The sequence below is a fragment of the Ptychodera flava genome, chromosome 9, assembly GCF_041260155.1.
Source record: "Ptychodera flava strain L36383 chromosome 9, AS_Pfla_20210202, whole genome shotgun sequence".
Classification (NCBI taxonomy): domain Eukaryota; kingdom Metazoa; phylum Hemichordata; class Enteropneusta; family Ptychoderidae; genus Ptychodera; species Ptychodera flava.
The window spans coordinates 4,717,737-4,734,011 of record NC_091936.1 but is presented as its reverse complement, the minus strand read 5'-3'; the positions used below and the strand labels follow the sequence as shown (position 1 = coordinate 4,734,011).

The 16,275-nt window shown below is 37.9% G+C and overlaps 2 protein-coding genes across 3 annotated transcripts in view; one reads left to right on the top strand and one right to left on the bottom strand.

Moving 5' to 3' along the window:
• The window catches only part of LOC139139812 (uncharacterized), a 29,664-nt gene extending 27,180 nt beyond the window's left edge, over window positions 1-2,484 (top strand). Inside the window, exons 20-22 of the mRNA XM_070708746.1 lie at window positions 53-278; window positions 744-838; window positions 1,356-2,484. Of these exons, the coding sequence (XP_070564847.1) occupies window positions 53-278; window positions 744-838; window positions 1,356-1,633 (599 nt within the window). The 3' untranslated portion in view covers window positions 1,634-2,484. The remainder of the gene's footprint in view (window positions 1-52; window positions 279-743; window positions 839-1,355) is intronic.
• On the bottom strand, window positions 2,467-14,676 carry LOC139139813 (uncharacterized). Of its 2 annotated transcripts, none has more exons than XM_070708748.1 (8): window positions 14,586-14,676; window positions 10,215-10,408; window positions 8,884-9,182; window positions 6,157-7,483; window positions 5,630-5,916; window positions 4,984-5,283; window positions 4,384-4,601; window positions 2,467-3,648 (listed from the first exon to the last, which is right to left on the bottom strand). In XM_070708748.1, the coding sequence occupies exons 2-8, from the start codon at window positions 10,390-10,392 to the stop codon at window positions 3,579-3,581; spliced, it is 2,679 nt and encodes an 892-aa protein (XP_070564849.1). In that variant the 5' UTR covers window positions 10,393-10,408; window positions 14,586-14,676; the 3' UTR covers window positions 2,467-3,578. The 2 variants fall into 2 exon arrangements, with proteins under 2 accessions (XP_070564849.1, XP_070564848.1); XM_070708747.1 differs by having other exon boundaries at window positions 14,475-14,623.
• Window positions 14,677-16,275: the final 1,599 nt, after the last annotated feature.

Genomic DNA, 16,275 nt, shown 5'->3' with positions numbered 1-16,275 from the left:
GGAAAATGATATTTTAATTACCAGTTGATATATTTCAATTGTCTTGTGATAGAACTGCTTCTTCCTCCTCACTGGGAACCAAATCAGCAAACTGATGTTCATGTGTCGGATATTACCAACAAAGAATCGATGGAATACAAAGAAGTCTATGAGCTTTTCTTCTCCACACTTGATGACGAAGAGTACGAAATAGAGAACTTGCAACGAGTACAAATTCCATGGAGATATAAACAATATCAAACGTCGAAGGAAAAGTTCAACAGGAAGAATCCAGGATGGTTTGTAACACAGATACGACCATTTTCTTGCATGAGTGCCCTCATTTATTTTTCTTACAAATACTTTTCATGTACACATGTCTAAATACTACATGCATTTACAATTTAAAGACATGTATAGTACTGGACACAGGTAACTATAGCACAAGGTTTAAAATCAACATAAAAGAAGAGTCTGAGAGCAACACTTCGTCAGATATTGGTCTTCCAAGAAATTCCAATTCCATAATAGGGCGCATTTTCTCTCAAACAAAATGATTCCGAAGAGACTGGTTGAAAAAAAGACAAATGGAAAGATTTTACTTTATAATTTTGAACTTATCGACTGATTAATGCGTTGACAGATAAGTCCTTATATTGCTGCTTTTCCAAATAGTTTGTGATGACAAGAAAATTTCTGAGGTGAAAGCTGTCACATGACCGGTCTTCAACGTTGATTAAAATACTATGTACTTTTTGTTACAGTGAAAATGAAAAGCGGCTTTTTCATGGTACGAGAGCGGAGACTTTGAAAGAGATCAATCGTTCCGGGTTTAACAGAAGTTATGCAGGATTAAATGGCGAGTAGAAAATAAACTTTCCAATAAGACCCAATATTCTTCAGTCTAACATATTCTGCAAGGAAATTTTGGTAGACAATGTAAGAATCAACCTTTCAACGAAAGTGTTCAGTTCTAAACTTCGCCAGGGTTTGTGGACGCTTAGAACAAATATATCGTAGGATATTGCTTGAACTGTAAAGTTCAAAAATAAATATATTTACACGTTTTGCCCATCCACCCTACCAATGAAATGAGATAGATCACAGTGTAAGATTCAATGTTATTGAATTGCTTGAGTAAATAAGCTGAAATGTTCGTTACATATACATATATATATATATATATATATATATATATATATATATATATATATATATATATGTGTGTGTGTGTCTGTGTGTGTCTGTGTGTGTCTGTGTGTGTGTCTGTGTCTGTGTCTGTGTCTGTCTGTGTGTCTGTGTGTCATTTTGTGTTCAGGACTCATGTAATCGTTCTCATACCAGAACCTAACTACGCTGCTTACGTTTGTTATCAGCCACTGTATATGGACAAGGGTCCTATTTTGCAAGAGATGCAAGCTACTCCGAAGGATTTGCCCCACCAGACAACGGAGTACAATACATGTACTGTGCTCGCGTGTTAGTTGGCCGCTATGCCCGTGGGGACACAAGCATGAGAGAGCCGCCTCGTAAGGCAGACGGAACGCCATATGACTCCACCGTTGATGACGACGAGGAACCGTCCATATTTGTTGTATACGATGACACTTATGCTTACCCAGAATATATCATCAAATTTAAGGCTGTTCAATAAATTTAAACTATGTAAAATCCGAGCTCAAAGTATTGCAACAAGCACGAAGATCACGTGCACAGATGTCTACGGTCAATAAAAATTGGGTTAACTCGGTACTTCCGGAGGGTTTTGATTGTGTGCCAATTATATGATTAGTCAGTCGACAAAGGCTCAAGTGAATGTTCAATCAGTTTATCATCCAGTGAATGCCGACAGTCATTGTAAATGTTACGGTAAATTACCTTTATCATCAAAACAGAAAAAAGCTATGTCTCCCTTTGTAGACGTATTCATACTTGTTCTTTATTTCATGCATTTAGCATTGTCAACAATAATTTCATGTTACTGACTTTAAACTGAATAAGATTTGATTGTTCTATTCTTGATGTTTAATATTTGTGTTAATACATATACCGGAAGAGTGAAGTGTCGTTTGTCCATCTTTTTGGAATTTATTTGACTTGATAGTTTAAGTCATTTTTTGATCAACTTAATGTTAATTACACTTTATTTTATGTGTCTGACTACAATTTTAGCAGTTATATGACATATCTGATATTTGACCGTTTCTAGATATTGAGATCAAGCAGCTAAACGACTGTAATTGATAAGTTTACAATGTGTGCTGTCAGGGTCTTCTGTTCCACTATCTCATGGCTATGACATTTGCTAAAAGGTTTAAAAACTCGACGTCCAACAATCTTTGAAAATAGTACTCAATTGTCACAAGAAACGTTCCTCTTGCCTGATATTCGTTGCTGGAATTGATGATTATTTCAGAAGAGAAAAGATTAAAAAGATCATCGGAAAAACTACTTGTTCGATGATTAATACGCGGGTTTTCTAGTGGCTGGTACGAATCCGCTGGAATATTTTATTGAAAATTACGAAAAGTAATCAATTTCGAATAAGTTACAACCTCTGTACACAGACAGTTGAAACACTAAATAAAACACCGTGAAAGCAAAAGGAAAGTGTTTTGTTATGGTTTTAAAGTGATGGATAAAACAGCTATCATAAAGTTAATATGACTCATAATTATGGCATAATTGCATTAGATGAAAAATAGTCATTGCTCTTTTTACATATTTGTCAGGCGTAGTAGGGTAAGACATATTCAACAATATTGCAATTTTGGCAAATGTAAACGACTCAACAAAATCAAGAGACCGCAAAAAGTAGACGTGGATTTCTTGAAACTTTTTTATGTCATTCTAAATAGTTCCAATGGAGTTATATGTAAATTATATCATAATTCGAATACAGCTGAATAAAAAAATTATATGAGTCTGCGTATTAAATTTGAAACAATGGCATTGTTTGTAAGACGAGTGAAAAACTGACAAAACCAATAAACATGTGCAAGATTTCAATGTCTTCTTCATATTCTTACGGTCAAAAGAAAATCTGGAAAGGTCTCTAAAGAGATCTACGAAGCAAAAATTAAAGAATTTTGGCCGGCTTTTTGAGAAGGCATGAATGAAAGGATGATAACTGATAACTACCTCTTTGATTACTTCCTCATCGTTGACAGTGGAGCATGATATTTACGATGTCATCAAACACTACATAGTCAAAAACAACATCAGGTGGGTCAAACGATATCATTTGAAAATACCTTAGTAAGAACAACACTAATTTTAGCGTAATCCTTTAAGAACAACATAAAAAGAATATCAGGCTTCATAGATATTTTCATGAGATTAATTTTACGCGATAATTTAAAACCCTAAACTGCAGTTTTGATTTTATAATGTATCTACAATCTGCCGCTAAGTTAGATTACATATTTTGTGATGTGAAAACGTTTATGGTGACCAAATTTCACCATTTATATTGCAATTCAGAATAGTTCACCATCAATCTGCAAAGCTTGGTATGGTTTTATGTCTCTTCAGATTAGTTCCTTAATCAAAGAAGTAACGGCTTAAGCAAGTCTGGCCAATCTCGTGCGGCAAACCAACTATTTGATTCCTTTGGAGGCAAGCTCATCTTTCACTCTTCTCAAGTAATCCTCATCTGGATAACCATAGCTGAAGAAAATCGAAATGGGAAAAATTAAGATTATTGCGATTGACTCACAGCCGATTCTGTGACGTCATTCTTCCATATACGATTTCCCCAACACGCTTCAAGCACATCGCCACCACTGCTGACAGAGTGATAAGCACGTATTTTCTTTACATTACAAATCATAGCTACCATTCTGTCCCTTGTTCAGTTGTAGAATAAATGTAAACATTAGCAATGCCTTGCGTATTTTGCTTTCTTTCTATATCCAAAGTTAAAAAAAATTGGACTTAGTTATGCTATAGCATCTTCATAAGCAAAACAACATACCGATGGGGGGGGGGGGGTAAGTAAACCCTGCTATGACTTTGCAAAACAAATTAATCAAAAAGTAAAATAAAAACTGGAAACAGCAATTACGATCCTTTATGCCTTAGTTTAAAATACAGAGAGAGAGAGAGAGGAGAGAGAGAGAGAGAGAGAGAGAGAGAGAGAGAGAGAGAGAGAGGGGGAGAGAGAGAGAGAGAGACAGAGAGAGACAGAGAGAGAGAGAGAGAGAGAGAGAGAGAGAGAGAGAGAGAGAGAGAGAGAGAGAGAGAGAAGAGAGAGGGGGGGGAGAGAGAGAGAGAGAGAGAGAGCAGAGAAAGAGAGAGACAGACAGAGAGAGAAGAGAGAGAGAGAGAGAGAGAAAGAGAGAGACAGACAGACAGACAGACAGACAGAGAGAGAGAGAGAGAAAGTGTATCGTCTTGACTTACGCTGCTGGTCCACCGTCCCGACTTGTCTTATGATGGATGTCATTCCACACAACGCAGTCCGTTAAACCACTAGTGTGAGAAGTCCCGACGGTGAATATCAACCTATTATCAAAGGCCTTGTGCAAAAGATCTAGAACTTCCCTGCCTTCTCTGTTCTCTGGTAAATACGCTGTTCTTGATGTTCCTTGAAACCAACGTCCAGGACTTGGGTGGTCCTCCTGAAATGGAAAGTAGTTACTATAGAGTTGACATTTAATCAGAACAGCCAAATACACGTAGATGAAAAAAAGGGATGCTTGTTAAGAACCTTGATTTAAAGAATTACTGAAACAGTCTTATTATTGCTCAACGACTCCTGCCTTCATTTCGAAGGAAAGTAATTCAAAGTTTTATTGAGGAAAGGTTAAATCTTTCACACAGTATTACGGATGTACCTACAACTTTATAAATACAAGACCTAAATTATGTCTCGTGAGTTCGAAATAGCTCGAACTTACTTTAATTTGCAGTAATAGTGCAAAGTACGGATACAATTGATAAAAAGCCCTTGTAATTTATGTAGTGTTTCATTTCCATTGAATATTCACAATTTACATTTACCGATTGAATTCCTGAAGGAATATGGTAGTCTATAACGATCACTCCAAATCTCTCATATCCAGGGAGACCTCTAGACCGATCAGTATGATGTGTCATCGTACCGGATGGTTGGTTGCCTATCATTTCTCTCTGTGGCTCCCTGCACAGTGGACATCTTGAATCGTGCTTCAGAGCTTCATCAATGCAGCTACGGCAAAACCGATGCTTACATTTTGACAGTTGTTTGCCGTCAACTATGTCGGATATGCAAATTTTGCACGTGTTGTCGACTTCCTCAACATCAGCCGTCTTTGAGCTCGCCTTGTGAAACGGGCAAAAGCGGAACGCTCGTTTAATATTTCGATCAAAAAAACCCAGACACTATATGAAAAAGTTTTGTGTTGCGTTGAAGAGACGGTTAACATAAAATACCTAAGTTCAATCAGGGTAACTCCTAAAACAGTAATCCGATAAGTCTCTTCACTTACAGTGTATGGCCGTAGCATTCGACTCATTTTACATCATATACATGGATTCTGATAAGTCTACTTATTGCATATTTTTTGAAAATTTGGAGAACTGTTAACATGTGTAACCAAATCAAAATAGTATTTATGGAGATCACATACAGAATATGAGAAACAGAACATGTGTCACGTTCTCCTACCCTTGTCTTCATTTTCTGATTGGCTCTTTCACTCCGAAAACTTTGGTTTGACTCATCGTCTTTTTCGTCATGGACACCTCTGACAACAGAATGCGTCTCGGTCGTACACAATCGATGGGGAGATACACCTTTTCGCGTAAAGTAGTTTTGAAGAGCCTGGACGGCTTCCGAACTCCTGTCAATCAATCGGATGTACCTCAGTATGGAGGATGGATTGGCTGCCGTGAAATCCATTATAGACTGATAAACGACTTCTACGCACATCTTCTTTGGATAACCATAAATACCTGTGAACGGGTGAATGTATGGATCAAAAATGCTGATATAAAATCATTTCAGGAGAAAAAAGAAATCATGTTTATGGCGTGAGGACATGCGCGAGTCAGTCTTTCAGTTTTTGCAATATAAGTCTAAAATAATTATGTCGGCGGCAATAGAGAGAGTTGGAAAATCTCAATTGAAACAATCTATTTTGACATTCCGATTAAACATGATATTACCTCAGAGATCAATATATTTACACTTACCCGCACTGATCATGGGCATCGCAATGCTTGACGCTTTTAACTTGTTTGCCTTACGCAGGATATTGTCGTAAGTTACCGACAAAAGTTGTCTTCTTTGGTTTACAGGTGTTTCCTTCCATCGTGGACCGACGGCATGCAAAATATTCATGCATTTTAGTTTACCCGGACTGCTTTCCACGACATCACCAACAGATAACTTCCCGTGTTTCTTAATGTATTCATTACTCTCCTTCTGAATAATCTCTCCGGCTGCTTTCAGGATTGCCAAGGCAACACCCCCGATATGTTCAAGGCGGTTATTTGCAGCATTAACAATAATGTCAACAGTTTCTTTGCATATGTCACCAGTCAGAATACTAATTTGAATGCCACTGGATGTCGCGTCATTTGAGGCTGTACTCCCAACTCCAGAAGTGGTAGCGATATCTGTTGCCAAAAGAGGACCTGGTTCAGTGGCCGCAAGGGGTCCAGCATAAACTGACTTCAACGTTTTCTTTTCCCACGAATCAGCGTCGACATTGTCTTTAAACGGGTCTACCTGATCGTCAATCTCTTTTATCATCTTCGTTAGTTCTGATTCGTCGAGCTGGCTGATGTCGTGGTACATTGTGACTGCTGCAGCAACATCGTCTTCTAGAATACCAACAATTAATGCTGTATCTGTACCTTTGTCGCCAGAATGTAGCATCACACCCGGATACGACGATGTTACCAGCCTTTTGATCATGTCCAGAGGCTGCTGACTTGGGCAGTCTACTTTCTCCTCCTGAAGGTCGTTGGCAACATGACTATAAAGACTGCTGTAGGTCCGGTAGGCTTCATCAATCTGGGCGCCTTGGGCCGGGATGCACGGGTGGAATATTACTGATTCATCACCGCGATAAAGAATAAGAACATGACATTTGTCCTGTATTTCACGAAGTGTTTCCTTGAAACAAAATATCAGATAGAGTCTTGGTAATTCTTGCACTTTTATCGCCTTGTGTGGCATGCCAAGCGAGTGATGTGCTGACTTGGGTCGAGCTGTAGAGTCACGATGAAACATGTAAGGCGGTATAATGGTGTCTACTCCCTTCTTTCTCTGAGGAAGGACATCAACAGATCGTACTCTGTTCGCTGCTCCGACTCGTCTACTGACTTTTTGATCGCCAAGTAGCTGCTCAACATGGTTTATTTGGTCTAGAGCTCCGATGACAACAATTTGTTGCCTACCTTTTCTGGTTATAACTCCACTCTGGTCAGACAACATTCTTAAAACATCTTCAAGTGGACCGAATTTTTCCAGTACCCTCCGGGTGATGGTTGCTTCAACTTTTACAAATGGTCCCTGTGTATATGACAGGAATATCAGATAAACATAGGAAAGGTAGAGCCATTAAGATGTCATTGGTTTTAAGTCATTGATTTGTGTCAACTGCCCCCAAGACCACTAGTCCATTTGAATACGCTAAAAAATCAGCGAAAATTGCCTCTTCATGTTATGTTTGTGTCTTCAGTTGCAAGATTTGTGTTTTCTGAATGTTTTGCCAAAAAGGCAATCCCTCCTGATAAATTCGATTGGGATTTCTTGTCAAACATACATTTTCTGGCCCAATATGCTCAATGTGTATTTTGAAGAGGCCATCTTGACACCCAGGAGTCACCGTCATTCTACCAGGCTGCTTGTTTTTGTATTGAGTGTATGTGTTGGTGCTGTGCTGGAGTCAACTCCAGAACCAGCACATTAAGACGCGTTGTGGTCATGACACAAGAAAGGAAAAGAGAAACCCTATTATTTTTCTAGGATTACTTCAAATGTAGGTATTCGAATCTTATGTAGGGTTTGGTATATATCGTTATTTCCAAAACGGCTTTTGCGAACAGTTGTAGAAATGTTGATTGTAAAAAGGAAATTATTGGAAAATTTGACCTTTACTTTCTTAATAATTACAAAAATAATATCTCAAATTGAATCTAAACAGTCCGCATGTCATTTTTACTATTGTTACTTGAATTATTCAGGCTTCTAATGAATGTTCATCTCTATATTTAAAAATATTTCATATGATACTATACTATACATGTATATTGCACATAGTGTATTGCGCGCTTTGAAGCGCATCGCTTAAATCAGGGTATTTTTTGAAACCAGTACCAAACGTTACTTCTGTACCAAAGGTTATTAACCCCCGAAATGCGTTGAGTTCTGAGGATTGCGTAAAAAAACTGCCCTTTTCGCATTTCTGCGTGTAACTGTATGAAGTTGCCCATTCAGGACGTAAACGGCAAGGTCGGGTATATTTGTTGATGTTGAATATTTGATCTCGGCCGGGGGGGGGGGGGGGAGGTCCAGCATATTTGATGGGAAACAAGGAGCAAACAAAAAGCATGTCAAAATGGATGGTGAAGCATTTTGCTGTACGTACCAACTGTATAATGGTTTTCAGACGATTACGAAAAGACGATTGTCCACGCGTTGAAAGGTGTTTTGTTTTATCTCAGCGCATATGTGCACGTTTAGAACTCTTTTATGATAGATTTTCATTTACGATTCCAGGTAATGGACAAAATAATACGTAGCTTTTTATCCCTAATAAGCAGAATGTGACCAAAATAATGATTTCTAACGAAAGTACCATAGGGATACGGTTACTTGTATTTATAGTACCATCATCAACTGATAAATTGATAAGAAATACTACCACATATCATTTTATCGGTACATTTTTTGTTATGGATGAAAATTACCTCTCCAAAATACTTATTCTCGTTACTGGAGTCGCTATTATCTGATTGAACTTGGTCCCCAGCGACATCTTTATGAACGATCCTTGTGTATAATATTTCATCATCGCCGTCGCTGTCGTCGTCGTCGTCATCGTGATCATGATCATTGTCACCATCATCATCAGTATCATCATCATCATCACTCCAGTAGAGACGATACGCTCCGTCGCCATGACCTTCAACGTCATATTTGGATGATATCCCAGTGAACAGTCGTGTGTCGTGGATCGAGTGCGTTGTACTTGCAACCCTTTTGGCAACTACAATCATTGAGAAGAAACGTCAGTAAAGAAACAGATGCAAAGTCTTTCTTTTCGGAACAGTTGAGTAACTAAACTACATGGCACTATGATTGGTGAGCAAGAAAGGTAACCAAGATGAATTTTGCAACATTCAAGAGAACTTTCATTTTCATGGAGAAGATTTCAGCACTTAGCGTGTCAATTCCTACAATATTTGCAGTGTTTCAATCGTATACCTGATTGAAGATATTATTTTGATAATACTTTCTCATAAGCGTGCTGATTCAAAATATCTCGCTCCGCTCCATCGTAACAAGACAATCAAATTAAAATATACAGTGACTATATTACTTCAGTTTTACTAACTCTATCTTTTTAGAAGCTAACTCGTCGAAAAGCGATTTGTTGTTCAATGACAATATCGGCCTAACTGTATTCGATCATACATACACCAGTTGATAAGCGCTTATCGATGTGCCTGCCCCGAGTAAACGAGAAAACGATCTGAAGATGCTGAGCATATCGAAGGTTTCAAACAATACTGTTCCTTTCTACACATAGGAACAGTGTGCAAACACGTCCTCTGTTCTTTGCAGGTTCAAACTTTCACGATACATACATCAATTAAACAATTGTTTAAACGTTGCTTCAGAAGCAACTGAGTGAAATAAAAATATTTGAATCGTTGGAATTTTTTAAAGTAACGTTACCTTCATGTGGGGAAGTAATTATCATCTGCTGAACATGAAGATTTACTTTGTTACACTCGTGGTGGCTACAAAGTCAAGTAAACTTTTCTATCTATCTCTATTTTATGTATGTATGTATGTATGTATGTATGTATGTATGTATGTATGTATGTATGTATGTATGTATGTATGTATGTATGTATGTATGTATGTATGTATGTGTGTGTGTGTGTGTGTTTGTGTGTATGTATGTATGTATGTATGTATGTATGTATGTATGTATGTATGTATGTATGTATGAAATACACATTTAATTTTCTATTTTTAACTCATAGTGGCTGAAGCTTTGCAGTCTACTGACCTTCTTCAGACTGGAATACCACAATGGCACAGCAACTGTCTTCTATGTACTCGATACTATTAACTTCTCCGCCTCCATTTTGTTCTTGGAAGAAATAATCCCAGAGTTCACCTTCCTGCACGTCTTCTGGTATGTTTTGTACTATCACCGCCACCTCGTTATCGTCACCGCTCGGCATGGTGGGAATATCAATTCTGCATACAAGAAAAAGATTAAAGTGAATATACAAGAAATCTTGACTTGGGGCACATCATACGCGTGGGGTTTTTTCATCAAACTGTCCGTTTCTATTCAGGATGCCTGACGATGTCATTTTGAGATCCAGGGCAATTGCGCATACAATCTGTAATCAGACGAGTAAGCCGTATGCAGTGTTTATGACAACACCAAAATGTGTCCGTTTTCAGACAAATCACATCGTTTAAAAATTTGTTAGTTTTATTAGTCAACGTGTAAATTCAAGATTTGATTACTTCTCAAAGATTTCTGAATATTAGTTTGCTATCAACTGCCATTGTTTATATCGACACACACAACACACAAATGGCACGTTTGACCTGTTTACACAATCCTCTTGTTTTCTACAGGACATCTATTCTTCTGACTGAAATATCAAGATATTAAACTCAGCGCATATCCGGCCTATACATTCACGACACCAACACATGCTGATGTAAAAGAAATCTCTCTTCTGATAAAACAAATGTAATCCAAATACAAGAGATAACGATTTTGGATTGAACTTGCCGGCCAACAGACTTTGGTGTCGACACAGGTTGGCAATGTCAATAGAATGGCCGTGTTGCTATGAACTAAGATAAGATGTAAATATTAGGTAGTTAATATTACTTTGACAAAGATAATCCACTGTGTCATGTATGGGGTTCACATCTAGGCCCAGGGCCGGCCAGAACTAATCCGGCAGAATGTGAGAAGATAAGCTAATCTTTTGTCCGCGTTCACATTAGGGAGCCTTCAGTAATTACAGGGGGGGGGTGGGCCGGGGGAATTGGGGGGAGGGTCACTTTTTAGAAAACAGTTCAAGGGGAGGGTCACTTTTTATAAACCTATCTGGGGGGAGGGTCACTTTGACAGAAGCTGATATTATGGCCAAAACTTTGATTGTCCGTGTGATATTTCCTGAATGGAAATCACCAACAAAATACGCACACACTTTAGACCGCCATGCATAGTGAATTGACATTTGGTGAGATTCCAAAATCAAATTTCTTACACAACCATAGACTTGTAACCACTCTAGTCTAATCAAGAACAATAATCTTAATAATCAAGCATACATAAATGCACAGATTTATCTAATTTTGTACTGAAAAAAATTATTCATAGTTTCATCATAGACCCCAATGCATAGTGAATCGACATTTTGGTGAAATTCCAAAATCAAATTTCTTGCACAACCATGGACTTGTAACCATTCTAGTCTTATCAAGAACAATAATGTGAATAATCAAGCATACATAAATGCACAGATTTATCTAATTCTGTACTGAAAAAAAATTATTCATAGTTTCATCATAGACCCCAATGCACAGTGAATCGACATTTTGGTGAAATTCCAAAATCAAATTTCTTGCACAACCATGGACTTGTAACCATTCTAGTCTTATCAAGAACAACAATGTGAATAATCAAGCATACATAAATGCACAGATTTATCTAATTTTGTACTGAAAAAAAGTTATTCATAGTTTCATCATAGACCCCTATGCATAGTGTATGGACATTTTGGTGAAATTCCGAAATCATTTCTTGCACAACCATAGACTTGTAACCACTCTAGTCTAATCAAGAACAATAATGTGAATAATCAAGCATGCATAAATGCACAGATTTATCTAATTTTGTACTGAAAAAAAAATCATTCATAGTTTCATCATAGACCCCAATGCATAGTGTATTGAATGACATTGGTGAAATTCCAAAATCAAATTTCTTACACAACCATAGACTTGTAACCACTCTAGTCTAATCAAGAAAATTAATATCAATAATCAAGAGTACACAAATGCAAAGATTTACCTATTTTTGTATTGGAAAAAACTATTCATATTTCATCAAAAACACCATGGATAGTGAACCAACTTTTTAGATGAAATTCAGAAATCAATTTCTTGTACACAAATGTTCATTTTACTTCCCTATTCAAGCAAAGTACATTTAAATACATTATCAAACATATATAAAATACAGATATAGTATGTTTTGTGGGGGTAAATTGTCAATAATTTGCCTGATAGACTCCCATGTATTATGATTTGATATTTTTGGATGAAGCACTAAATCAGCTACATCTTGCCTTCTTATAGTTGCACAAAATATGGTGACCCTCCCTAAACTGTATGAAATACCATATCTCTTCAAAAATTCTTGCGTGATAAATTGCGACTGTCCCTCCAAAAACACCAGCCCTCCCCTCTGTAATTTGTCCCTAACATAACAATTGAACCAATTGTTATGTAAATTAGCTGATACTGTTTTAGTTATTCCTGGGGAGAATACCGCAGTGGTTGGGGGGGGGGAGGGTCAAGTTTTAGAATGTCGGACAAGGGGGAGGGTCACATTTTAGACAGGAGGATTGGGGGGAGGGTCACATTTTACGGTACAGGTGTTCGCGAAATTCCCCCGGCCCACCCCCCCTGTAATTACTGAAGGCTCCCTTACGTTCAACGCTGTCCTAGCCTAGATCATTTGGTAGCATCTAGCCGACCTTTGATCTTATACAGGTCAAAATACATTCATCAGATACATTCCAGTTCCTACATAGAAAATCATGTCATCCAAAATCAACCTTCAAGGGCCTAATCAAAGGCGAAACATTAAGGTACATGAGGACATGTAACAATGAAGAAGACTTCAACAACAAAGTCAAAACATTTAATGAAAAGCTATTACTGCGAGAATATCCACAACAAGAAATATCAAACATCAATGCGGAAACAAATTACGCTACACGAAGAACACATTTAAATCACAAACAAACGCACAACAACAACACAATTTGATATTTGCTACCAAATATAGTCCACACATCAAAACAAAAGACATCAAACAAGCACTCCTGAAGAACTGGGAAGAAATAGAAAAAGACCAAACACTAAATAATTTATTCACGATGAAACCGATCATCGCTTACAAAAGAAATCCAAACATTGGCGACACACTCATAAATGCACAAGTACACAATCTTAGAGAAACGACCGAACAAAATGAAACACAACAAACTGACCTAAACATAAGTATTCTAGCCTCCTTGCTAGACGAACAAAACACTGACAATAATAAACCACGAACAGTGAAACATAAATCTAAGGAGAGCAATCTCCAAAGAAAAGCGATTGAGGAAGAAACCACACACTGGTTTCGAAACGTAGCGTCAAAGGATCACCCTGTCATTCGACAGCCAGATTACGGCTACGTCTCGCCATGGCTTATATCTACACCAATAGCCAAATACACAAAATCAAACACATGAACACAGAGAACGAAAAAATAGTGTAGGCGATGTGTGCAGCCGCTTTCCCTTTATTACAAACGCTGTGAGATGATATTGTAGGCGATTCGATCCCTTGACGTGCCGTCCATCAGATTTTTCACCATATATTCGTTCCAAATGCCTAAAAGACACTTGATTTCTTCCGTAGCCCAGTTGACTCCTCGACTCGCCATGTCTAAAATGATGCTGCATCGTCGAATAGGTCAAAGACTACACTGCATGTCAACTACAGAGGGCGTCAACTGGGACCTGAGTCGGACACCTAGATGTGAACCCCATAATTGGCACTTGGGCATAGGATAATATTGTCTAAGTTCTCCAGGTTAGAGTCTAATATTAGAAAGGTTGGGAAATGGCCGATGGCCGACATGCTGTTTTATCGGATAATATCGGACAAAGTCGCTAATATCGTCCAACTTCTGAGTATAATACTAGAGGGTTAGGAAGTGGTTGATGCCCGACATGCTGTTTTATCGGATAATATCGGACAAAGTCGCTAATATCGTCTGACTTCCAAGTCAGAGTATAATAATATTAAAATCAGGTTGGTGGAAAATGCCCGAAACGCTGTTTTATCGGATATTGTCGATAATATACCTATGTTAGAACATTCTTGGCTCATACTCCTGGCACTCTCTAACGTTGACATCTTAGACGATATTACCCGATAACAAAGAAAAAGCCTATGCCTAACTATTACATTTGACAGAAAATGGACTTCGGGTCTAGAAATGATATCTACGTACCCGTTCTCTCTGTTATTTCCCCCTTGCGCTGTTTGGATGCTTAATTTTCTGAAGTGAAAAAAATAAGTAAATGTACAGATGACAGATGTATCATAGAGGTAAGACACCTACCCGGACGTAGATTTTCTTTGTTATGGCTGTAGATCTATCTGTATAGGCGGTAACCGTGCACGACACGACACTTATAGTAATTATAGTCTGCAATACAGACACCGGTTTGTTTTGTTGTCGTATGTGACCTTGTCATGGAAACCAGGATAACCTATCGATTTTTTACTTGCGTCCTCAATAAAGGTTTAAGATAGCAAAGCAGATAAATAAACGTACAATCCTGATCACGCTACCGTGAAGCAATAGTTTGGTCACGAAAACCGCATTCCACATTATAACCAATGAGAAACAAAGATTCCTTTGATTTACAGTCACGACCTCGATGGTACAGCATCCGAACTGCTTATTTTAATTCAGTGGAAAAAACTATAATTAGTTTTTGAAAATGACCATTTCAGAAAGATAGCCTTATGCAAGAAGGATATTCAAACGAAAAAAAATGAAAATAATATTTTAACATGCAAATCGATCGGAACAGAACGTTCGTCTGCTATGTAAGCTCTATAGGTTCTCCCTGGTACATGTACACACGCTACTAAGGGTAACTCGAGTGAGCTTCTTTCCTCGCAGCAATTTCCCCGCCTGCCGCTGCTGCAAGCCTAACAGTAATTCGGCCCGCCTATGGGGCGCCCTGAATTGCGATGTGCTTAGCAAGGACGTTCCCAAAAAGGTCCGCTTTCATGGTAAAAACAACTAAAGTTGTCATAGCTCCGATGCCATTCTTTCAAAATCAAGTGTCCATTCCAGCGCCTGTAAACTCAGTAACACTCTTATTTGAAACGCTTTCGTATACATGCATTTTATGACTCAATTCAACATTTCAAATTATAACGAAACTCTTTCCTGAAGAGTTAATTTAATTAACTCACTAAGTAACTAATTAGCTAATTAATTAATTAACTTATTTACACTTATACTGAGCGGCCGAGTTACTAAACAGTAATTTTCATCCGGCCCATTCAGAAAAATCGGAATAACTATAGATCTTCTACGATTATCAGTATCAGTCCTAGAAACAGATGTTCCTTCGACGTCTAATCTTGTGTACGATAATTAAAGTTGATTAAATCATACACGGTATAAAACAGAAAAATTCAGAAACGTTTTCCACATTTACTCCAACACTTGGTTGTTAAATTTGCAAACGTGAAAGGTCCAACTTTTCTTGGTGATGAAATTACGTAATACAAATTACGGCAAGGATGTGAAATGACGGGATTGTACAAGTTCAACTTACACCAAGGGGACTCCTGATTTCAGAATTAAAGATTTTAATGCTTCCCCTGTTTCAAATCAAATCAGTCTAGGCGCTTTGGCTTGTGCCTTCGGTCTGTCAATTAATGACTGCCCTCAAAGTACGTAATTGATGATGCTATTTCAGGGACAACACTTCAAAGTATATTGAAAAATGGTAGTATGATAAAAGTAACCCGTAAGACAATCTACATTCAAACAATTTCATCTGCAAACTTCCATTTATCAACTTTTGTAGTATAGTTTACAGAGTTCTAGACGACTGGCCCTGAGCGGTATCGCAACGATATTGGTTCTTTTCTTTACAACATTACAACGTCTTACTTTGTAAAACAGGTGCACAAATCGTTAAACAAATGAACAATCGTCAAACTAGCTGTGGGTCCATAGCTGTGGTGTTTTCAGACGGGATTCCTGCCTTTTTACGGGCTTGTTT